The sequence below is a fragment of the Crocuta crocuta genome, unplaced genomic scaffold (genome assembly GCF_008692635.1).
Source record: "Crocuta crocuta isolate KB4526 unplaced genomic scaffold, BGI_CrCroc_1.0 scaffold143, whole genome shotgun sequence".
Classification (NCBI taxonomy): domain Eukaryota; kingdom Metazoa; phylum Chordata; class Mammalia; order Carnivora; family Hyaenidae; genus Crocuta; species Crocuta crocuta.
The window spans coordinates 2,389,756-2,414,587 of NW_027529175.1; the positions used below are offsets into that span (position 1 = coordinate 2,389,756).

At 48.2% G+C, this 24,832-nt stretch overlaps 1 protein-coding gene across 1 annotated transcript in view; it reads left to right on the forward strand.

Moving 5' to 3' along the window:
- Positions 1 to 24,832, forward strand: part of SREBF2 (sterol regulatory element binding transcription factor 2) — a 56,920-nt gene continuing 32,088 nt past the window's right edge. Inside the window, 2 exon segments of the mRNA XM_077757960.1 lie at positions 1 to 142; positions 24,596 to 24,831. Of these exon segments, the coding sequence (XP_077614086.1) occupies positions 55 to 142; positions 24,596 to 24,831 (324 nt within the window). The 5' untranslated portion in view covers positions 1 to 54.

The window sequence follows — 24,832 nt, forward strand, 5'->3', positions numbered from 1 at the left end:
CCCCCGCGTCTCCCTGAGCGGGACGGAAGGGGGGCCTCCGCGCCGAGCTGGGCGATGGACGAGAGCGGCGAGCTGGGAGGTCTGGAGACCATGGAGACGCTCACAGAGCTGGGCGACGAGCTGACCCTGGGGGACATCGACGGTGAGTGGTAGGTGGGTGGGTGGGAGTGCGGGGGCGCGCGGGGAGGAAGGGGTTACGGCAGCGCGCGGGTGCGCCTGCGCCCACCCCCCTCAGCCCTGGCTCGCGCGGGAAGAATCGGCACGCGCGGTCTGCCCGGCGGAACCCAACCGTTCGGAGCGCTGCGGGTTTGGGTCCCCACCCGGCCCCTCGGTTCTGCGGTGCCGCGTGTCCGGAAGCGGAGCGGGGGTCGTGGGGCCGGGAGCGCGTAGCTGGGGGCGTCGCGAGCGCCCAGCGGGAGCGGCCGGGGGAGGGCGCNTACACGCGCCGCCCGAGGTCCCGCACTCCAGTCGCCCGCAGCTCGGCGTCGCACCTGTCACTCCCCGCCCGGCCGCGGGGGCGGCTTTGGGATTACCGAAACAGGGTCCTCGGGTTCCGCGCTCTCATCTCTGGTCCCCCCAGGGCGTGACCCGCTGCCAGGTCTCCTGGTGCTCTGGGAAACTTTGGGCAGGGAGCGCCTGCGGAAGCAAGTTGCTGATGAAGCGAGCGGTGGCGGCAGAGTATGGACGCTTCTCTCCGGCGTGGAGACTCGGGCGCTCCTGCTATCGCGCTGCAAAGGGAATTGGGCAGCAAGAATTTTGAGTTGTGGCCCTTCGGGGACAGGCGGGGGAGCGGGTAGGGTAGCCTTTGTTCAGGCGACCTTAACAGCGGAGTGGAAGAGCTGGTTGGAGCCCAGGGATTCTCTCTTGCAATGCTCTCATTTTGTGACCATGGAAACCCAAAGTTTGGAGAGGGTCGTTACTTGCCCAAGGTCAACCAGCAAGAGAGCCCAGTTCCTGGGCAAAGTGTCGGTGTCTCTATAGCAGACTTTCACCTGACTCTTGGGGGTGAGGAGGCCAATAAATAGGTTAATGACCGCAATAATAACTCTCAATATTTGGGCCCTCTTGTTAGTCCCCAAATTCTTTACGTTGTTTCACTTATTCCCCACTACAATCCCATGGGAGACTGAGGTCAGATGTTTACTTGTCCAAGGTCACTCACCTTAAATTGTCCAGAACCCATGGTCTTAAGCAGTAACGAAACTGCATTGTGCTCATGAGTTTATAAAGTGCTATCAGGTCCAGGATTTCACTACAGTCTTGCAGGCAGGAACGGCGGCTCCATCCCTATTATACAGATGAAGAAACTGAGGCAGCAGAAGATTCTCTTCTAGGAGAAGAGATAAGTGGCAGCGGCTCATTGAAAAGAATGTTTCCCATTTTGCGTCTGTAACGTTTAACTCCTTGGCTTGTCCTTGCCTTCTGTTATTGATCATCCTGGCAGTGAGCTAAGACCCTTAATGGAAGCCCCAAGTCTTACCACAGATTTTTTTCCACTAAGTGCTGGAGATGTGTTAACACATGGAGGAGAGAGGTTTTTGAACTCAAGAAGGGCAGCTAACATGCTTTGAGCATTTATGTGCCAGGCACTGTGTTAAGCACTCATACACATTAATGTTCTCAATCCTTAACAACAGCTTCAATAGATAGAGACATCTGTTCTACTACTCTCATCCCCTTTCACAGATCCTGAAACACAGGCTCAAGGTGGTTCATTAACTTACCTAAGGTTACCCACCCAGTAAGAAGTATGCCTAAGGCTGCCTACCAACAAGCTTACATGAAGAAATTCATGTGCATTTTGCCTTCTCATTCCATAACCAGTTCCTGTTTCTCCAATTTGTAACGTGTTAATTATCTAGTAGTCAGGTATTAACCTTGGCCCCCTAGATTTCTGAGTAAAATATACATTCTAGAAACTACTGCAGTGGTTCAGTGGCTTCACAGGTCCCCATACCAGATTAGGGGACCTAAGTGGCTCCCTATCTCCAGTTGCTCAACAAGTATTCAAGTGTCAGCTGTGGTTTCTGAGCGGTAGGGAACGTGAAAGTTAGGAAAGAATTTATATTGCCTCATGGAGCCCAAGATGAATAACAATAAAAGTGTAATGCTAAGTATAGAATAGCTTATAGTTACTCTGAGTAATAAGTGAAGCTTGATTGAGGAAGCTTGATCAAGGCTGGCATACCAGGAAGACCGCTCCAAGGAGGTGGCCTTTGACCAGGGTCTTGGAGCTCAAGAAGGCTTGGGCAGGCTGAAGGCCAGTGGTCTGCAGTTACAAAAATTCCTGAATTCTTATGCATCCATTCCCCCTCCAGAAGGTCAGGTCCATGAGGGCCAGGTCCTTCTGTTTCCTTCATGCTGTATTCCTAGCACTTAGAACCAAGTATTTGTGAAATGCCTGAATGAATCTAATGACCTTGGTCTGGGCAGAATTCTACGTTGTTGAATCTTGGAGTTGGGTTAGATCGGGGTAACCTGCCCAGTTGTTTCTAGAGCCAGTCAGGTAAGGAAGAGACCATGAGAATGAATAAATATACTTTGTGCGTGTGTTGGGGGATGGTGTGCAGTTTGCACATCTTGCAACCTGGGGATTTCATATCTGGCCCAGGAAGACCAGTTGGGCAAGATCCTTCCCTGGGCAACCTCATCTGTGCTATAATCTGTGAGTGCCCTTCAAGGATGTGAGTCCATGGAGGCCGCATCCATTCATTTATTCAGCACACGTCTTGAGTGGCTCCTAAGTACCCCTGTGATGGACAGGGTGTTGAGGATAGCTTTGAACAAGACATCCACATTCTCCTCCCTCTCAGGGAAGGAATTCTGGAGGGAGGAAACACAAGAGGAACAAATAACTTAAAATGAACACTTCTGGCAGAACGCATGAAGAAAATAATACGGGCCCATGTTAATATAGAATGACTAGGGCAGACTAATTTAGACTAATTTAGGCGAGGGAGGCCTCTTGGAAAAGGAATCTGCCGTCTCTTTTTCAAGAGGTACCCACGTCAGGATTTTTATGTGAAACAGCCACATTTTTAAGTGTTGGCTCAAAGTGTAGGCCCAACAAAGCATGGTGTGTCAGTTGGTCTCCAGGGGCTCGTTCCCCTGAAGGATGCTCTGGTGTCCCAGGCCTCCGGTCCTCTGATGATAGAGTCTAGGGCACTTTCTTTTATGGTGGGTGACTGCGTTATGAGAAGTGCCTCACGTCCTGTGATAAACCTGCCCTTCTGCAAAGGCAGAGAGGGGAGATATTTTTCCACTGGGTTCAGGAAGGGCGCAATGACAGAAGTGTCCTTCCCCTAAGACCCAAAAGGATGGGTGGCAGAATCATGACAAGCACATGGCCAAGGAGGTGGCAGAATCATGACAAGCACATGGCCAAGGAGGATCGAGCTGCTTTAGAGATCAAAGATTACTAGTGAGTTCTTGGACCCACGTGGTATGTGTAAGGCAACGGTAGAAGATAAGATCTGAAAGGTGAGTTGGAGCCAAACTGGGGGGGTTCTTCATACCTGATGTGCATATTTGATGGAATGTCGAGAGGGACCTGCTCAGGATTTTTAACTAGGGAAATGATGCATCAGTCACGGGTTTCAGGAGACTTCAACTGTGGTGATGGGCAAGGAAGATTAGAGTCAGGGAGCCCAGTTTAGGAGGGAACTGCAGCTATCTGGGTGTGAGGTGATAATACTAAGAGGGTGATGGGGTCTCTATAGGAAGTGGCCATCATGCAAGATGGTGGACATAGCAGGCTGGGGCCTCAGTGGAGACCTTGCCCTGAAGGCAGAGTAGAGGTGGAATTCTGTGATCCTATCAAGACTTTGACCCTCGGGCATTGGGAGAGTTCTGAAGCGGGAAGAGCTGGTTTTGGGAGATGATAAACATTTGTCTTAAGTGTAGAGCAGTTGAGGTGCTGGTGGGTGGGAGGGGGTGGTCTTCCACTGGGAAATCAGGCCAGTTACTCAGGAAAAGGTCACAACTGGGGATGGAGATTGAAGAGTAGTCACTGGAGTTGAGGCTAGAGGTGAGAGAAGATAGAACTGGGAAGTCAGATCAGGTGGGGAAAGTGTAATAGAAAACTGAAGGAAGGTGAACTTTTCAAAGAGTGGCTAGTAGATGCCGGGGATCCTGCTGCAGAGGACAGCAGGGATGACAAGGCCATGAAAGGAGCCATGGGATTTGACGGCTAGGAGTTCGGCCTTTGACAGAGCAGTCAGATGAAGGGGTCCAAGTCTAGATAAGCCAGAAAGAGGTCGGGAGTGAGTAGATGATGGCAAGTAGAGGCAGCTGTTTTCTTTGGAGAAGGTTCAAGAAACTTTTCAATGAGCTAATTTCCTTTCTGTCCTTGAGGATTGGCCTGTTCTGAACACTTCACAGAAATGGAACATGTGGTCTCCTTCCCTTAGCCTGACGTTGAGGTTCATCTGTGTTGCAGCAGAGCGTTCTCTTGTGTGGAGATACACATCGTGTTGTATTTATCCATTCATCAGTTGACCGGTATTTAGGGTGTTTCTACTTTTCAGCTTTTATAAATGAAGCTGCTATGAACATTTGTGTGCAACTGTTTGGACATAGGCTTTCGTTTCTCTTGTATAGGTCCTCTACTTTTTTTTTTTTTAACATTTATTCTTTGAGAGACAGTGAGCAAGAGTGTGAGAGTAAGAACATGAGTGGGGGAGGGGCAGAGAGAGAGAGAGAAGGAGACACAGAAACTGAAGCAGGCTCCAGGCTCTGAGCTGTCAGCACAGAGCCCGACGTGGTACTCGAACCCACGAACCTTGTGATCATGCCCTGAGCCAAAGTCAGACACTTAACCGACTGAGCCACTCAGGTGCCCCAATCCTCTGCGTTGTTTGTTGCTGTTTGTATTTTCCCTAGGCCCTGTAATAGCACTGGTTATTCACTTGCTTACTTTCCATGTTCTTGCAATGAATTCTGCCCTAGTTCTTGTGACAGAAACTCTCAGTACGAAGTTAGTTCCTTTTATCCCCTGTCCTCTATTTGCCCCACCTGATGTCTGTCTAGCTCTGCTGTCGGGCACTTATCCTGGGATTACCTTAGCCATCTCCCTGGGGAGTGATCATTGAAGCCACTGTTCCTAGGTGGTGTTTTCTCACTCCCTCATTTTGCTGGAGCACATCCTCCAGCCGCTTCTTGAGAAAGAGTACATTAGAGGTACATTTAGGGTGGCGGGGGGGGGGGCCTTGTCTGTCTTAAAATATCTTGATTCTAACCTCACGTCAATTTGATAGTTTGGGTGACCTTAGCATTTTAGGTTGGATCTAATTTTATATCAGAAGTTTGATGGGGCGCCTGGGTGGCTCATTTGGTTAGACATCCGACTTCGGCTTGGGTCATGATCTTGTGGTTCACCAGTTCAAGCCTCCCATCTGGCTCTCTGCTGACGGCTCAGAGCCTGGAACCTGCTGTGGATTCTGTGTCCCCTTCTCTCTGCCCCTCCCCCGCTCACGCTTGGTTTCTCTCTCTCTCTCTCTCTCTCTCTCTCTCTCTCAAAAATAAATAAAATCATTTTTAAAAATTAAAAAGAAGTTTGAAGGTATTACCTAATTGTCTTCTAGTTTCTGGTCATTGATATCTGATACCAGGTGATTACTGGTCCTTCACAGCCAGCTGTTTTCTCCCCTGGAAGCTTGGAGGCTCGTGTCTTTATCCTTGGTGTTCTGAATTCTGTGGCGACACACACTGATGTGACTGAAGTGTCAGTCACTGTCTCTACTTAGTGGGCCCTGGCAGGGTCAGGGCAGAGCTCACTCTCTCAGATACCCGCCTCCGTGCAGCCCTCCTGCCCGTAGCGCACCCCGCGCCGGCCTGCGGAGGAACTTCCGGTTCTGGAGCCTCTGGGTGGCACTGCCTGTCCTCGCTGTCTTCCCCCTGCAGGCAGCTCCATCCTTGGCAGAGACCCCAACACCGCCCGGCCCTGCGAAGGTGTTGTGTGGGCCCCCAGCCAGGGCGCCCACGTCTGTGGGGAGCTTGGAGTGGCCAAGCCGGTGAGCCAGGGGCGGGTGTGGCAGGGCCTGGCCAGCACCGGGCTGGGAGGTGCGAGTTGCGGAAACCTTGCACGTTTCTCTCCGGTGAGTCATTCTGGGGGAAAACTGCTCAGTGAGGCGAAGCACAGATGTACGTTCTACCCCATGTGTGGCTTTTTCAAGAAGAAACTTTGCTCTGACACTTGAGTATACATCGCCGTGGCTCACGTCTGGGGTGAAAGTGCTGCTGTTGCTCACAGCTTATTTATTGTTTACCCGTTTTTAGCTTCTGATCCCGTTCCGTTTCCTGGGACAAAGTTTTTGGGGGTCGCTTGCACCACTGAACCAGCCTTCTTGGGTCTCTCCTCCCTCCCCAGTGTGTTTGGCTTTGCCCTTGACAAACATTGCCCTGCACTCACACCCAGGCCTTTGGCCTAATGTTCACGAACAGTCTATTCTGTCCTTCTGCCACTCAGCTCATGTGTTCGTATTTTTTAAAAAATACATTTTTGTATTTGTCTCCACTGGATCTTTTCTCTCCTGCATTTCATAATTTAAAAAGTTCTTAAACCACTTTACTCAAAGGAGCACTTTCTGATGATCAGATCGTCTGTATCCCCTGGATGCTGCCTGAGCTTGATTAATGGGTGCCTGAATTGTTACAACATCCTCACTGACAGGTTGCTAGATGTTGAAACAGTTGAGCTTTAATAGCTGGGTGATGCAGCATAACCTGCCCCCCCCCCCGTCCCCCCCAGCACAGACAGGCCCTTGCGTATCCATGTCCCTGCAGAACATAAACACTCTTGGCTCGAACATACACGAGCAAGTCACTCTGGAGTCAGTTCCCTGGTGTGTATTTCCCAGAGAGCACTCTGCGCAGGGAGGGTGGCGGCCCCTTCACCCTGGCAGCCGTAGCCCTTCCAGGTTTTAAACTCTCCGTTCACTGTCCATTACTGTGATTACTGTGGTGATTGGGGCTTAACCACTTGGAAAATATTTTTAGTTTTTCGAAAAGGGCAGTACATTCCTATGGCGAAATTTAAAAATGTGAGAGAGGACTGTGAAGTCATGTCCCAGCCCTGCCGGCATTTGCTTAGCGCCCACCAGCCCCGCCGCCTCTCAAGTAATTCATTCTGTAGTTTCTTTACCTTCTTCAAAACTTCCTTATGTGCAAATATAAGCAGATAAGCATGGCTTTTTTTTTTAACTTTTTTTAAATGTTTTATTTATTTCTGAGAGAGAGACAGCGTGAACAGGGGAGGGTCAGAGAGAGAGGGACACACAGAATCCAAAACAGGCTCCAGGCTCTGAGCTGGCTGTCAGCACAGAGCCCGACGCGGGGCTCGAACCCACGAACCATAGAGATCATGACCTGAGCCAAAGTCAGATGCTCAACCAACTGAGCCACCCAGGTGCCCCAGCATGGCTTTTAATATTTGCTCCCCTTTTTATCTCTACACAGATAGGGAGCATGCTACAAGCTTTGTTCTTCTGCACCTTGCCTTTGTTTTTGTTTGTTTTACTTAACTATGTATATCAGAGATCTTTCCTGTCTTCACTGCTGCATGGTTTTCCATTGCATACATGTACTGCTGTGCCTTCATTCATCCAGCCCTTTTCTGATTTGAGGGTGCTTCCGGTCCTACTATTAAAGACACCGCTGTGGTGACTAGCTTGTAAATTCATCATTGCACACACGTGCAGGTGTACGTGCGGGGTAAAGGACCAGAAGTGGGATTGCTGGGTCAGAGTGGGGCTGGTGATGATCTACATCACAGATGCCACAAGAATCAAATGATAGAAAACCTATAAATGGAAGGGGCAGGAACTAACATTCTGTTCTGGCTCCACGCGTTTGTGGTTTTGAGAGATCCTGTGAAACCACCATGCACAGAGGATGTGCCAATTTACGCCACCATCCGTGTGTAGGAGAGAGCCTTTTGCCGGTCAGCTTCCCGGCAGAGTCTAGGACTCTGGTCCCTTTATTCTGACTGTCTTTGTACATGCGTGCTGTTTAGAGCTCATGCCACCCCAGCCCCACCCCGAGCCCCCAATACACAGACCCCTCTGGCCTGGCCTCCCGGTGCCTCGCTTTCCTATATTTAGAACCACTGGACAGTGAGTAGTGGCCAGCATTCTGAACGATCCCTTCCTATGCCTCAGATGGTCCCTTCGCTTGCCCGGGACCCCCGTGGTTGGGACTGGCCATCACCTCTGCCACTTCAGTTTGGTTTGCTTGCTCTCTTTACTTAAAATTGCTCCTTTTTAAAAAAAAAATTCTTTTTAATGTTTGTTTATTTTTGAGACAGAGCACGAGCAGGGGAGGGGCAGAGAGAAAGGAAGACACAGAATCTGAAACAGGCGCTGAGCTGTCAGCACAGAGCCCAATGCAGGGCTCGAACCCACCAACCGTGAGATCATGACCTGAGCTGAAGTTGGACGCTTAATCGACTGAGCCACCCAAGCGTCCCTAAAATTTCTCCTTAACATAGAGCAGTTCCTACTTTCAGCTCTCTGCTTTGGGGGACTTGAAAACTAGTTTCTTGTTTTACATGGTTCTGTTGGGACTTTCTTCTCTGCCTGTGCTGTCTTTCATGTAGTTTCTTGGCAGCAGCCCTTGCTGCCCCAAAATTTCAGTGCGTCCTCTCTGAAAAACTTTTGGGGGCTTTCCGTCACTGTAAGTGGTATTCTGGAAGTTGCTTCCTTTCACCATAATTCTCTTAGGACTACTTTTCACCCAAATCGACAGGCATTTTAGGAAGTGCCCTTTGTTAAGAATAGTTCAGTCCTCATGATACTTCAAATACCTTCATTTGAACTTTAGGTTATTGGTGTTCCCTAGGAGAATATGATTCATCTTTTGCTTTATTAGTTATTGACTGTGCCTGCAGTTACCTCTACGTTTCCATCCGTCACCAGGTTTTGAAATCACTGTGTCTGCAGCACCAGCTGTGGGCCCAGCAGCGTCAGGCCTGCAGTTCCGACCTTTACTTAGGGCCTGTGTGGAACTGGGCTTTGGATGCCACGCTGGCAGGGTAAGCGAGGACCCTGCCCTCACACAGTGTGTATGGCCCTTTACCCATGTTGTCTCCTAAAACGTTGCTTTTAATCCTGTCTCCTGATTCTGTGGCCTGTACAGTTGAGAAACCGGGGCCCAGATCACACAACTGGTAAGGGGTAGAAAGGTGACCTCAGTCCAGACAGGCCTAACTCCCAAAACCCGTGTATCTTTCGCCAGCCCCATCTCTGTCTGATGTAAATGGGCTTCCAAGCTGCAAACATGAGATGGTATGGTGGGCTAGCGCCGGAGAGACCCGGGAGCCTCTGCTCAGAAGCACACTTAGTGACCCGTATTTACCAAGAGGGGTCTGCTCTGTGCTGGCGCTTCAAGTGACCTCCCCCGCGTCCTGCGACAGTTCTCTGAGCCTTGTCCCTGCTGTGTGGTGAGGACCGGGGACATCTATATCACAGGTACTACAAGAATCAAGTGAGCCAAAGCACATAAAGGGAAGAAGGCAGGAACTGACAAGCTGTTTTGATTCTATCTGAGAATGAATAAGGAAGTTCACTTTGCAAGTTGACTCTTAGGACCAAAGGGTCTTTTTATAGAATACAGTGTTTTTTTCTTTCGTAAGGGCTTTTGTAGGTGGGGTGGGTGGGACACAAAGGACTAGTCACAGAGTACAGAGTAAAGTGTTCCATTTCTGAAGCACAGGACTCAAGGGTTAAACTTGGTTGACTTGATGGAATTTTTTTTTAAGAGTAGCCGGCTCCCAGAGCCTGGGCCTCCAGGTAAGGCTCCCTTGGGAACCTCTGTTTAGAAACTAATCCTAAACCATTGAACCGTTTGGAAACTGGAAAAGCAGAACTCTTTCTGAATTACTTAGGCCTCTGGAATTGCTAATGAATATGTGTCTAATAAATGTCTTATAATCTGGCCTCTGGATCTGGCCTGTGAAACTGGTCTGTTGGGTTCAGAGTCTGGTTTGGACCAGTGATGAAATTCCGACGGCTGAGCCAGATGCGGAGCCACCTTGTGAAACTGGCCCTCACTGTTCCACAGCAACAGGGAAGTCCTGCTTCTTGCTAAGTGTGAAATTGATGGTGAAGCCTTACACTTTTACTAAAGTCCTTCTGATACATTTGTCTAACAGTGCTGTGAGGTCAATGCTTCGTTTTTCTTCCCATTTTGCAGATGAGACATTGAGACATAAAACAATTTGCCCAAGATTTCCCATGCTGATGGAGTCGGGAGTTGAATTTGGGCCTCCTAACATGGGATCCCATATACTTTTCTGCCCTGTGGGAATGCGGTGGGATGTGTCCTGACTCCGGAAACCTGTCACTATAAGTGGTGACCCTTCTGGGCAGAAGTTATTTTAAAAATGTTTAATATAATTTTAAAAATGTGTTTGAACCAATTCAGCATGGGTGAGTATCTATTATATTCCCAGCACAGTGTTAGAGCTCTTTAGGGTGTTGGAGGTGAGTGGAACAGTCCCCACCTTCAGGGAGCTGACATCTAAATAACGAGACATTATACGAAGTGAAATGCGACAGAGGCCATGACAGAGACTCCAACTCCACGTAGTTCAGTGAGCACTAAGGAAGGGAATCAGCAGTGTCTTCAACAGGGACTTTGGCATTTGAGCTGAGATGTGAGGGAAGAAAGAACAGAACTTTATAAGAAGGGAAAAGTATCAGGATGTTCTTTTTGGTAGAGCTGGACCAAACTTGGGAATCATTTGGCCTGTTCTGGGAACACGTGATTTATTGTGGGATCAAGGTTCTCAACCTGTAATGTGTCTAAGAGCCCACCAGGGTGCACCCCCTAAGATCTTGAGTGTGGGAAGTCTGGGATGGCGTCTGGGGGAGGGGGACACCTAACTAGTGGAAGGGTGGATCCGAGGAATTCTCTGTGGAGCACCTTGTAAGCGGAGGTCTTAACGGCTGAATAAAGGGGCAGGAGAGAGGAGTCATATTCTAGGCTGAGGGAACAGCCCTTTGGAAAGGCAGTTGAGTGTGTGGGCCATTTACAGACTATAATCTTGATAACTATCAGTTTGTTATCTTTCTCAAACACAGTTTTGCTCAGGTCCCTCCCTCCTGGGCTTCAGTGTGTCGGTCAGGAGGCTGGGTGGGGAGCAGCAGACACTGCCTCTGGCCTGAACAGAAAAGGAGTTTGTTGGAAGGACAGTGGTGACCGACTGACCAGCAAAGCTGCAGCGCCTGACTTGGAGAAGGGGCCCGAACCAAGGGAGGCTCCGGAGCAGAGCTCAGCTAAGGATGGTCCAGGGCACCTGGGTCAGATCCTCCCCTCACCGCAGTGAGGCCCGACAGGTTGTCGCTCTCGTGGGTCACCCCCACAAGAGTCACGCTCCCGGTGGGGGTGTGCATGAATCAGGGCTGACTGGAGGGAAGCCTCACCGCCCACCAGCACCGCTCATGGGGGTTCTCTGAAAGGAAGAGCAGGGTGCCGATGGGAGCGTCGGGTCGAATGATGGAAAAACTACGAAAGGCGCAAGCGTCCACTACGTTTTCTGTGCCTCTCCTTGCCTCCAAAGTAAGAGCCAACGCCTTGTGGCACCACCCCGGCCTTTTACAGCATGACTGGGAGCCGCTCCACTCTGTTCCATGCCTGCTCCCCTTCAGCAGCTCGCAGGGCATCTCCTTGGGGGGGGTGGGGAGGTTGCTCAGCCTGTTTCCTTTGTCTGCTGTGACCTTCCTTCTCTCTTAACTCCAAAAACTCTTCTTCCACTGCCTGCCAGAGGCTCAGTATTTCCTCTACTCTTATCACTCCTTCCTCTGCTCTCCGACAGCCTTTTCTTTCCTTTTTCTTTTTAACGTCTTTTTTATTTTTTTTAAAGTAAGCTCCACACCCAACGTTGGGGTCTGAACTCACGACCCTGAGAAAAAGAGTCAGATGCTCCACCAACTGAGCCAGCCAGGCGCCCCCTCCAACAGCCCTTTCTTTGTGAAGCACTCTGTTCTCGCCCGTGTCACAGTGGGTGGGGGTTGGTGGGGTTTCCCTATCTTTTCCCTTTGAGATAGGAAGGTTGGAGGGGGATGCGCCTGGGTGGCTCAGTCGGTTAAGCATCCGACTTCGGCTCAGGTCATGATCTCACATTCACGGGTCCGAGCCCCGTGTTGGGGCTGTGTGCTGACAGCTCAGAGCCTGGAGCCTGTTTCAGATTCTGTATTTCCCTCTCTCTCTGACCCTCCCCTGCTCACGCTCGTTCTCTCTCTCTCTCAGAAATAAATAAAACATTTTTAAAAAATTTTAAAAAAAAGAGAGAGATGAGAAGGTGGGAAGGGAGCCACGCCCCTTGGGAATCCTTGCCCTGGGCTTCCTCCACCTCCCAGCAACATAGTACCCAGTATCTGTGGGTGCTGGGTGGGTGCTTATAGCACGACTTACTAATCTGCTTTGCAATTTTTGTTTTGTCCCTAGTCTTAGAGAGGGGAGTGAGTGGAAGGGTGGGATGGTGGGCCGTTGGGGTCTTTCACCTTTGCCTGACTGGTTTTAGGACTGAACAAGGTTGAGATCCCCTGGTGTGGAGGCTCTGTCCCCAGGAGGGTCAGGAGAGTGGTTCAGCTTGCACCTGCCTTTGTTGACACTCGGTTGGTTACCTGGCACCGTACATGCGATGCCCTTGTCTTCTAGAACAGGACAGTGCAGGATTGGTTCTGCAGTCTCGCTCTCCACGTCTTGCTCACCTTTCAGTCTTGTTCCAGGAGAGTGAAAGAGCAGCGTGGTGCAGGGCGGGAGCAGGTGAAGACGGGAAATACAGAAAGACCTGAGATGACACTCCTGCCCTTCCCGAGTGGGGAGTATGGGCTCTCATTCGTGAGCGAGGCACTTAATGAGCATCTGCCCGATGCCAGGGTCTGTTTGGTAACATCCATTCAACCAATAATGGAGCCAAAGCAAGTGTACTGTGTGGTGGCTAAGACTTGACCGCAAAATCCAGCTCCACTACCTGCTGACGGGGTGACATAGGACAAGTTCCTTAACCTCACTGTACCTCATTTTCCTCGTCTGTGCAGTGGAGGTGATAATGGTATCTGCCTCAGAGTGTTGTGAGATTAAATGAGGAAACTATGCAAAGTGCTGAACGCCATCGCTGACGCACACTAAGAGCTTAGTAGGTGTTAACAATTAGTGTACTGGTTGTGTTATGGCTACTACTGATTGCCTCAAGTTCTTTCTTCTTAGTTCTCAGAGTCTACTCCTGACCTGTTTCTAAGAGCAGACATTGCAAAGTCCTAAATGGAAAAAGAGGGACAGCCTTTCAAATGTGGGGTGCCAACAATCTGATGCCTCTAACTTGCCTCCAGTTGGATTCTCTGAGGACTGGGAGGCCTGGTTTCACCGGCTGGGACCCAGGGTGGGGCTTTTACATGGGTGGTGTGCCTGGCCTGTTGAGTGCGGCGGTGTTGTGAGCCCTGGGCCACCTCGCGGGGTGTCCGCGAGGAAGGACATCCAGGGAGGGAGCCCCACGGTGTGGTTGTTGGGGCGGCTGCTGGTGCGGGGTACTTGCGAAAAGAGCACAGGCTCGGGAAGAGGTCACTGCCGCGCACTTGCCCACCTGCCTAAGGCTGTGTGCACATCACCCCCTCTTTGGACTTGGGCTTGTTTCTTCCTGTGTAACCACCACCGTCACTTTTCAAGAACTTGTGTGCTGGGCACTGTTCTAAAGTACTTTACATGCACTGACTCTTTTTTAAAAGAGTTTTTAAAAGAGTACTTGAAACTACCACTTCACAGGGTGATTTGAAGATTATATACCACAGTACATGTGAAAGTGCCAGCAAGGTGTTAAAGGCAAAAACAACTAGGAGACAGTGCTAATGAGGTGCTTTTGCAGTTAAGAAAAAAAAAATGTTTAAACTTTGCATATAAATATATACTCACACACAAACAGATAAATAGCAGTAAAAGTCAACAACAAAGCCTTTTTAAACAACATGCTCTACAGCTTCTTTATCTTAACACTTGGTGCCTGACCCTGACAGATGTTTGCACAGGGTTTCCGCTGTCAGAACATGTGCCTCCTGGGGCATCTGGGTGCTTTCTCTCTCCCCACCCCCCTCCCTCTACCCCTTGCTCACTCACTCTCAAAAAAAATAAGAAGAATAAAAATTAAAAAATCAATACTCAGAGAATCAAATACTCTTTATGTTCTGGATATATGGATAGGATATATATATATAATGTGTATGTGTAAGAGTTTGGATTATTCCCATATCTACAAGAAAATGAGCCTCAGAGAGATTTTTTTCCCCCCAAAGTCAGCACAGCAGTTACATTGACAGATTCATGGTCTGGTTTTGCTATTCGATAGCCAGATCTTCTTCATTCAGTACTCTTTGAACTTACGCTTGGGAATCCCTTTTCTCTTCGGCCTTCTAGTTAGTTCTTGGTTTAGCTTTTTGACATCCTGCTTTTTTCCCTTAATATGACTCCTTGCCACACTTCCTTCACACAGTCTCTAGGAGGTGGCCTGTTTCCCAGTGTGGACCATTTTTTAGAACCTCACATATAACCAGACCTTGTCTTTAATCAGTTTTCAGAAGATTGTCCTCATCAGTTGATGAAGTTATCCAAGATTTTGTTTCAGCTATTCTGCTATTATCCTCTCAAGTCAGAATTCAGCCCCGAGTTCGTGCTCAGAATGAACTTAAAGCGTTCAGGATGTTGGGGGGTTCTGGGGGGCCCAAGCCTCCTTGTACAAGCCAGTACGAGCAGCCGCTGACCCAGAGGGGTTTCCGAGAGCGCTGTTGGATAACTCACTGTTCCTTCCTTAATAAAGAGAAGGACCAAGTTCATCACCATGAGCTACAGAATAACCTGTCGTGATTTGACCCTGACTCCTGCCCAGCCCATGGCCCTGGCAGTTGCCTGTTCTCTTCAGCCCACTGTGCTAGCACTGTGGGTTCTGAGAAACCAGCCCTTGGCTTCTGAGATTCCCTGGGCCTCGAATCCCCTTTGTGTGCCCATCAGCCTTAGTCCAGCTCCCGCAAGAGGCCGTTCCACCAGCACCTTCCCCGTGTCCTCCTTGCTGCTGCGATTGTGAAGTTTTATTTTTTTTTTTACCATCTCTCTAGGCCAGCGCACAGTGGGTGCTCAGCACGTTTAAATCCTACTTTACATTTACATACCCACTTCACCAAAAGTAGAAGCTTTGCAGAAATAACAGATTTGTCCAGATTTCCCAGGATAACTTGAATTTCAGAAATATCTTGTCCCATTGTGAGGTGACATGTCCCTTCCAGTTTTGGTTCAGAAAGCGTAACTGCCATTTTTACGATTCCATGAAAGTTGCTTTGGGGAGCATTTCAGTGAATTGATGCCAGTTTTTTTTTTTTTTTAACTGCCAGAATGGTTAGTACTTGGAGAAGTTTAGGAGAGTGGAAGATTTTGTCCATGTGCTTGTGAAGCGTAATCTATGAGAAAAGCATTAAAAAATATAACTTTATGTAATGTGGCAAAATAAAATGTTTTGAATATTCAAAACCTACTGTGAGCTAACATATCATCAGCACATATCAGAGATTTGTTAACATTGTTAATGAGAATACCATCAGGACTACAAAGCTGGATCAAAAAGAAAATGTAAGAAACTGATACTTAACATAGTTTAGAAAGAAAAAAAGGATGCAGGAATAAGATTGCAAGTTTAGGTGCAGAACTGGTTAATGTCCTACAGGGAAATACAAACAAAGCCTTCAAGTTTATCTTTTTTATCAGAGAGAAATCATTTACCACTTAACAATTTTCTACAAATGAACATCTAACTTTACCTAACCCGTGGTAAATAGAAGTGAAACGAGTTTGTTTCCACAGAGCATTGGATGACCTTCAGTAGGCACAGCACATACTACTCCTTTAGCATGACTTTAAAGGGACACTATATGTACATATATTGCCTTGTTTTCCAAGTTTCAGATCATTTTTCTTAACACATAAATCATAATTGGGTTCAAGAGCTCAAAGATGGCTGGATCTGAGGTAGAGAAGAGTCCTTGTTGAAAGACATTTAAGTGCTTTTAAAATGGAATTGTGGAATTCAGAAAGGAAGAGGGTGGTGAGGAACATAAAAGGTGCGCTGTGGCAGTCACATTCCGGAATGATCTTCCCCCTCCCCCACAAAGGCATGTACAGATAAAAGGAGTGGGTATTTCCCCCCAGGTGGATGATGAGCAAAGGTGAGTGGGAAGGGAAATTCCTAGGAGTGGGAGGGAGCAGTTTGGCAGGAAGTTTTGAAGCTTGTGTTTAATAAGAGATTTGATTTGATTTGAAAGACTGTTGGACCAACAAGGTACTCACAGAAGACAATTGTCACTGGGTAGGAGGCTGCAGTTGAGTATGGAAGTGAAGCGAGGAGAGAACTGTGACACCACGAAAAGAGGCTTGCCAGGAGCTCATAGTAAACTTAGGGTAGCGGGAAGAAGAAGAAAGAGCAGTTGAGTTGAAGGTGGTGCTGAAGATCACTGTCCTGGTTGAAACTGGGAGCTGGCTCAGGTCCCCTGCTGGGTTGGACCAGAGAGTTCAGGGCTCACCAGCTGGGACTCTCAGAGGCTGCCCTTAACATCCAGCTGGGCAGATAGGGAGAGAGAGGTAGGAGAGGAGTCCAGAAGACCATGTGAGAATGGCATTGGCTTCCCTTTGTGTTTTCTTTTTCTCTTAGTTTTCAAATGTTTTATTTTATTATGTAATATTTAATACATGCAGTGACACATTTCTGTGTGTTATGAAACACAGGCATTTAAGAACCCCCACCTCCCTGCCCAATTTTCTTTTGTGGCTTCTTTGCCAGTAAAAAGGGTTTACTCATCCCTCGCTTAAAATATAAGATGCCTGAGTCACTAGTTTGCCATCCTGTGTCATTCAGCCCTCCTCCAGACTCCGTGTCCCCCAGGAAGGTGACCCAGAATTGCCTTGAAGTGCATGATGCTGCCCCTGTGCTCTGAGTGGCTTAGCAAATGTGCCCCCTGGTGTTTGAAGTGATTTTAGGCACCAGTTACCTGTGATGTGTCCCTATGTTCCTTATATTCTTGCATTTCAGGGTTTCTGTGTTGATGGGTTTAGTCGACAGCCCAGTTCCTTAAGTGCTCTTCTGGGTGACCTGAATGGAGGTAACTAATGTTTCATGTCCCGAGAACGCAGTGGTGATCACAGATAGCAAAATGGTGGAGGCAGGGAAAGTGATCTGTTGACCCTCAGGTGTGATACTGGTCTACATTTGATGTTATTTTGTTTTGTTTTCTTATTATCAGAAAAAAACAAAACAAAACCATCCTAGGAGGGGCAGTAGGGTCATCAGCTTGAAAGCAGGATACTTGTTTCTTAAGAAGCTCACAGTTGTGGGGGCGCCTGGGTGGCTTAGTCGGTTGGGCGTCCGACTTTCGCTTAGGTCATGATCTCGCGGTTCGTGGGTTCGGGCCCCGCGTCGGGCTCTGTGCTGACTGCCAGCTCAGAGCCTGGAGCCTGTTTCAGTCTGTGACTCCCTCTCTCTCTGACCCTCCCCTGCTCACGCTGTCTCTCTCTCTCCTAGAAATAAATAAAAAAACCTTAAAAAAAATTAAAAAAAAAAAAAAAAAGCTCACAGTTGTGGATTAACTTTCATGATACCCTCCCTCCCGCTCACTGGTTGTGGTCCATCTGATTCCCAGCAGCCTACCAACATCACACACTATACTTACTTCTGTGTCCTTATGCTTGTTGGCCAGATCTAATGTGAAAGATTAATGAACAACACTACATGAAGAAAATTTAGGTGAATATCCTTACAATCTTTGGGATGAGGGACTTTTTAAGTGTAACACAAAAACCATGTCATTTCATTACACAGTAGTAGCATTTGTGGGCCGCCTGGGTGGCTCAGTCGGCTAAGCGTCCAACTTTGGCTCAGGTCATGATCTTGCAGTTTGTGAGTTCGAGCCCCGCGTCAGGCTCTGAGCTACAGCTCAGAGCCTGGAGCTGCTTCAGATTCTGTGTCTCCCTCTCTCTCTGTCCCTCCCCCACTCATGCTCTGCCTTCTTTCTCTCAAAAACAAATAATAAAACATTTTTAAAAATTTAAAAAAAAAAGTAGCATTTGTATACAGTCAGTTCTGCCATAATGCAACATAGCCCTTCCTTTAAAATCACTGCACTAACCAAAACCGTGTAATGTAAACCATAGGGCTTGTGGGGAAAATGAGATTCGGGTCACAACACTCAAAATCTTCAGAAGTGACCAAAAAAAAGAGAAAAATAAAAAGACTAAAAGCAAGGAAGGATTCTAAAAAAACAGCTCTGTTTTACCGATACTAAGTGGCTAAGAAGTACATAAATACCATAATAAATAGGGCCCCTTATTAAAGGTTTGCTTGTGGAAGTGGGCGTTGGAAGTTACAGTCCCTGAGTTACTACGAAGTGATGGACAGAGGGCTGTGTGCCATCTGATGGGAAGTTCTCATCCAGGTGTTTAATGGTTATGGTTCATGGTACATGCAGAGACCTGATGAAGCTGGTGGATGTCTGAGGTGTGTGCCTGTGCTCATTTTGTGTACTCCCATGTGGCGTGTTTCAGCTGGGTATGTTTTTCCATTACCTACTGTTTCTGTCATGCATAAGGAAACACAAAATTCATGATGTGACCAAACTGTTCCCTAATATACCCAAATGCATTGGGACACATTCAAATCTTCAAAACAAAAGTCCAAGCAAAACTGTCAAAAAAAAAAAAAAGGCCACAAATAATATGCACTAATTAATACCAAGCATCAGGCTCTATGCCTGCTTTAGATTTTGTGCAGATTCTCTCAGCATCCGCATGAGGTGGGTATGATTTCAGCCCCAATATTATAGATGAGAAAACTGTGGCTCAGAGAAGTAAAACTTAGCCCAAGTTATAGCACTAGGGCATGATACCTTACTCATTATGCCATTATTTTTCCTCAAGAAATTTTTAAAAAGTTAATGTCAACTCAACTTCAATAAAAGAAAAACTAGCAGTGTGCAAACAGTTGCAAATGTATAAGAAGGAACAAATATCCATCATCTATGAATTTTTTTCAAATCAGTACAAAAAGACAAATCGCCCAGTGGAAAAGTGGGCAAAGGTCAAGAGCAGGCAATTTACGAAGAAAGAAATACAAATGGCCAATAAAATTGGCAGGGAGAAGTTCAGCCTCGTGTAGTACTTCATTCGTGCACCCTGACTGCTGTAGTTCTTTTCCCTGCTGTCTGAATGGCAGAAACAGTGGTGGGGAAATGCTGACAGAAGCATAGATTATTACAACTTTTCGAAAACACACATACCTTTCCTCTGATCCCAATTTCTAGAACTTTATCCCCCTGCCCCGTCAGATAAGTGGGACAAGAGTTTTTACAAGAGTTAATGCCAAAGAATTGAAAATAACCATTTGTCATCCCTAAGTGGTTAAATTCTTTTTTATTTTAATTTAAAAAAATTTTTAATATTTTATTTATTTTTGAGAGAGAGTGAGACAGCATGAGCAGGGGAGAGTTAGAGAGACAGATGCAGAATCTGAAGCAGGCTCCAGGCTCTGAGCTAGCTGTCAGCACAGAGCCCGATGTGGGGCTCGAACCCACAAACCATGAGATCATGACCTGAGCCGAAGTTGGACGCTTAACTGACTAAGCCACCCAGGCGCCCCATAGGTGGTTAAATTCTAATGCATTGATACAATATATGACACGGTACAATGCTATGGGACTCTCACAAACCCTCATGTTCTATCCATCATGGTTGACACAATACTTTTAATATTTTATTAAGTGAAAAGATCAGGGTACAAAATAGCATCTTCAGTGTGATCCCATTTTTGTAAAACTGTTCACACACACATGCATGCATGTACAGAAAGGACATATGAGAACATTGACAGTGGATGTCTCAGGGAGGTGGCATTGCTGGGTGATTTTTTTCTTCATTTAATTTTTTTCTGAATTTTTCTATAGTAAATGTTACTTTTACAATTTTATTCTATTTTTAATTTTTAAAGTTTATTTATATTGAGAGAGAGAGAGAGAAAGCACACGCACAAACAAGAAGGGCAGAGAGAAGGAGAGAAAGAATCCCAAGCAGGCTCCACATCATCAGCACAAAGCCCAATGTGGGGCTCAAACTCACAAGCCTGAAATCATAACGTGAGATGAGATCAAGGGTTCTACACTTAACCGACTGTGCCACCCAGGCGTCCCACTTTTACAATTTCAAAAAAAAAGAAAGTTACTTTAAAACATTATCTAACACAGGTGGATAATAAATACAAAATATAAGAATAAATGACCTACTTTGTAAAATTGTGCTCTCAGCACCTAACTGGGCTAAGTAGCAAATGGCCACTGAAGAATTGTTGACTGACTGCATTTTGGAGGCCACGTTACCTCATTGGGGTTTTAGGTTCTTTATTCCTGACCAGAGTTAATCTGCCCAGATTTCGGGTCACCTCACTCTCAGGTAGATGCTGCTGGCTGCTGGACAGAGTGATTTATGTTACCTTCAGGTTGCAAGCTCCATAAAGTGCATGTGAACTTGGGGCGTCTTTGGATGAGGCTCCAGAGTAGTTGCAATGCACAGGTGACAGCCACAGCCTCTGATTTTGGTCACCTGCTTTAAATTTTTTTTTTTTTTAACATTTATTTATTATTGAGAAACAGAGACAGAGCTTGAGCACGGGAGGGGCAGAGAGAGGGGGAGACACAGAATCCGAAGCAGGTTCCAGGCTCTGAGCTGTCAGCATAGAGCTCGATGCAGGGCTTGAACCCACGAGTGGAGAGACCATGACCTAAACTGAAACAGGGGAAGGGCAACTATTGCGGATGCTCAACTGACGGAGCCACCCCGGCACCCCGGTTATTTGCTTTTATTTATTTATTTATTTTTTTAATATTTTATTTATTTCTAGGAGAGAGAGAGAGACACAGCGTGAGCAGGGGAGGNTTTGCTTTTAAAGGGACCAAAGCCCAGGTGTAGTTTCTTGGGGCCCAGGTTACTTTAATTAAGCAAACTTATCCCTTTAAGAAGCACCTAAAAAACAAATATGGGGGCTCCTGGGTGGATCATTCAGTTAAGTGTCCGACTCTTGACTTAGGCTCAGGTCCAGACCTCACAGTTTGTGAATCTAAGCCCCGTGTTAGGCTCTGTGCTGGTAGCGCAGGGCTTGCATGGGATTCTCTCTTTCCCTCGGTCTTTCTGCCCCTCCCCTGCTCGTACGCTCGCTCTCTCTCTTTCTCTCTCTCTTAAAAATAAATAAATAAACTTAAAAAAAATGGGGGTTTATCTGGATGGCTCAGTCGGTTAAGTGTCTGACTTCGGCTCAGGTCATGATCTCATGGTTCATGAGTTTGAGCCCCACGTAGGGTCTCTGCTGTCAGTGCAGAGCCTTCTTCAGATCCTCTGTCCCCCCACCTCGCCCCTTCCCTGCTCTCTCTCTCAAAAAATAAATAAAACTTTAAAAAACTAAACTAAAACAATTGGACTGTGGCTTAGTCGGAGAGGGTAACCGCCAGGAGCATCCCTACCAGGTAAGCTACGGTTTGCAGAGCTGGCGGCTCCGAAGAGGCCCCAGTTGGCTGGCCCTCCACTCATCGTACATGTTCTGGAACTTCATTTTTCAAAGCCCCATAAAACCTGTGCCTTCTCCAGGCCTCCATTTTCTGGGTTTCATGGCTCTCGGCGGAAATGAGAGCCTGTGTGATTGCAGCGCTCCAGCGATTGGAGCAGGGAACATGACACATTAGGACGCTCCCACGGGGTATGGCTTGGAGCTTCAGTGCAAAACTGCACCCGGAGTGGGCCTCCTGTGCCGTGGTTCTCCAGGCCTCGTTCCAGCTGGCAGGGCCTCCCCGTCTCTGTCACTGCAGACCAGATGGGGTCTCGGGGAGGCCTGGTGTGCCCTGCTGGAGCGGGGGCTCAAAGAGCCTCTTCCCATTACTCCTTCCTTCAAACGCTTGGTCTTAACGGGCCCCTCTGCACCACTCAACCCTGCGCCTATCTGCCTGGCTGCGGGTAACACCACTGGAGCTTGTCGTGTGTGGGTTGAAAAGAATTTATTTTTTTAAATTTAAGCAGTTGCGTCCCATCTGCCTACACACTCTTAACCTGTTTGTGAACAAGCTTTGTGACCTTTGCAGGTTACTTCACTGTGCCAGCCCCTGCCTTTCTCCACGAAAGGCTTTGGAGAGCACTCATCCCGATGGGATCGGTGGAGCCAGGTGCCCAGGCAGGAGGGGCTCTGGAATGACCACTAATAGGGACCTTTGTAAGGGTGTGCCCTTTGCCAAGCACTTTGCACAAATTAGCTTTGTTAGTCCTCACAAAAAAGAAGCTGAATAAGGTTTTGTTTTGTTTTGTTTTTTAATTTTTAATGTTTATTTTTGAGAGAAAGAGACAGAGTGCAAGCAGGGGAAGGGCAAAGAGAGAGGGAGACACAGAATCCAAAGCAGGCTCCAGGCTCTGAGCTGTCAGCACAGAGCCTGATGCGGGGCTCGAACCCACAAACCGTGAGATCATGACCTGAGCTGAAGTCGGATGCTTCACCAACTGAGCCACCCAGGCGCCCCCGGGGTGAGTATTCTTAAGGCAGCCTCTTGTGGTGAGGGAAGCAGGAATTAAGAGAGGTGACTTGTCCACGTTCACACAGCTGGGTAGGTGGCCTCCTGAGACCCATCTAGTACCAAAGCTTGTGCCCATCTACCAGACCTCTGGCCTCTCGTGCCTCGTGCTACCTTAGCTTTCCGTGGATGTGATGTTCTTTGGGCTCACAAAGCAGGCCTCTGTGTTGATTTCCCAGAGTTGGGATTTTATGGGAACTCTGGGAAGTTCAGCAGATTACTAGGTTTCTCTTAATCATTTTATTAAAATGCTTTTATAAATCTTGTGTTGTACTTGGAATGTGTCAGCACTAAATCGTGTTTTGTTTAAATCTTGTGCTGAGTTTAAGGACATTTCTTAGTTTGATTCATGTACGAGGAATTGGAATTGGTTAGTACCAGTTACAGTGTGGCAATGTGCCCATTTCTCCCTCCCACATACAGCAGGCTGAGTGTGGAGGGGCCACGGCAGAGTGCTGAGGTGTTGGTAAATAATGCCGCTACATAGTTTATCTTACGAGATGCTGTTTTGGCAGCATCGAACTGCTAAGTATCAGTCCTACCTGGTCACCCTGGAAACCCCCAATAGCTTTCTGCTTGCCTAACATAAGATTCTTCTTAGCCCAGCCCCGCCACCTCCACATACGAGCGCGCGCACACACTGTTAAAGGCCTGGGAGGGCCTTGCTGGTGGACAGTTTGGGGGGAAAAAATGAAAAGAAGTGGTGCCTTTTTTTGGTTTGGGGAATTTTAGTGACTAAGTCGGAGCATCGTGTGGCCTTGAATGTTTAGAGAGGAGGGTGTACAGTTCAGGAACAAGCAGTAGCCACTTGGGAACATACTAGAAGGGGGAGGGGATGGAGAGTGTAAAGAACTGTAGGTCTGAAAATACCTGGGACAAAGCCGAGGCCCCAGACTTCTGATGGGGACCAGCCCATAGGGAGGAAGGAGTCATGAGAGATGACTTGTTAGCTGTGGATTATCTTGGGTTTTGGGCAATTCTGAGGAGGATGGATTAGGAGAAGAGGCCCTGGAGGCAGGCTTGAGGCCCCTTGGGCTAGGAACGTAGGGGTCCCGAGTACTTAGAGCGTCATCTAGAAGGGGGCCGTGGCCTTCAGGTGGACACATCCCCTTGGTCTCACAGACTCCTTGCCCGGAGAGAAGGGACACAACCAGGGGAGGGCCGGGGTGGGCGCCCTAGAGCATGGAGCCCAGGGCTGAGGTTGCTCTGCCCTGACCTTCCGGTAGTGCGTGCGCTGTGGTACAGTGGCAGATCATGAAGCGGGGAGGCAGAGAACTGGTCCTAACCCTCACTGTGCCCTGATGAGCCATGGGACCTTGGCCAAGTTATTTCCCCGTTACGGACTTTGTATATGATCTTTCCATCCACTCCACCCCTAACGATCCATGACTTGGAGGCCATCAACTCCATCATCCCTGAGTGTTCCTGTGGGTACCAGCAGCGCCCAGGGCTGTCTGTATGTACCTTTCTTGGAGAGAAGGCCCAGAGCCCACCTGTGGTGAGGGGCGAGGGCAGCCTGGGGTGAGAGCCTGACTCCCGCCTTTCTGCTCTGCCACGGAGAACAGTGCAGAGACTGGAGGTGGCCTCACACCTGAGGCTACTGAGCCTCAAAGCCTTAGGACAGCCACTACCCACTTCCTGCCCCAGTGTCCCTAACTGTAAGATGAGACCAGCAATAACCTGCACAAGCAATGCTCACTTAGCACAGAGGCAGCTCCTGTTCGGCCTGAAACCATCAAGAAAGTTGGTAGAAAGGGCCTGGAGGTAGGGTGGGGAAAGAGAACATCAAAGAGATGAAGTCTTGCCCTGTTGTCTCCTGGTTTGCCTCCTAAGAGGGAGAAAAAGGTTCGACCCATTTTTGCAATGGTCATGGGAAAACCTTTTGATTTGTGGGCCTCCGTTTCTTAAGCAAATTTGATAGTTACTAGATATTTTGGGTGGTAATAGAATGACTCCTTCTTATTTATCCACAGAGATGCTGCAGTTTGTCAGCAATCAAGTTGGAGAGTTCCCTGACTTGTTCTCCGAGCAGCTGTGTGGCTCCTTCCCTGGCGGCGGGGGTGGCGGCAGCAGTGGCAGCAGCGGCAATGGTGGAGGCAGCGGGGGCGGCACCGCAGACCCCTCCCTGCAGCGGTCCTTCAGCCAGGTCCCTCTGCCTTCCTTCTCCCCCTCGGCCGCCTCCCCCCAGGCTCCAGCCCTGCAGCTCAAAG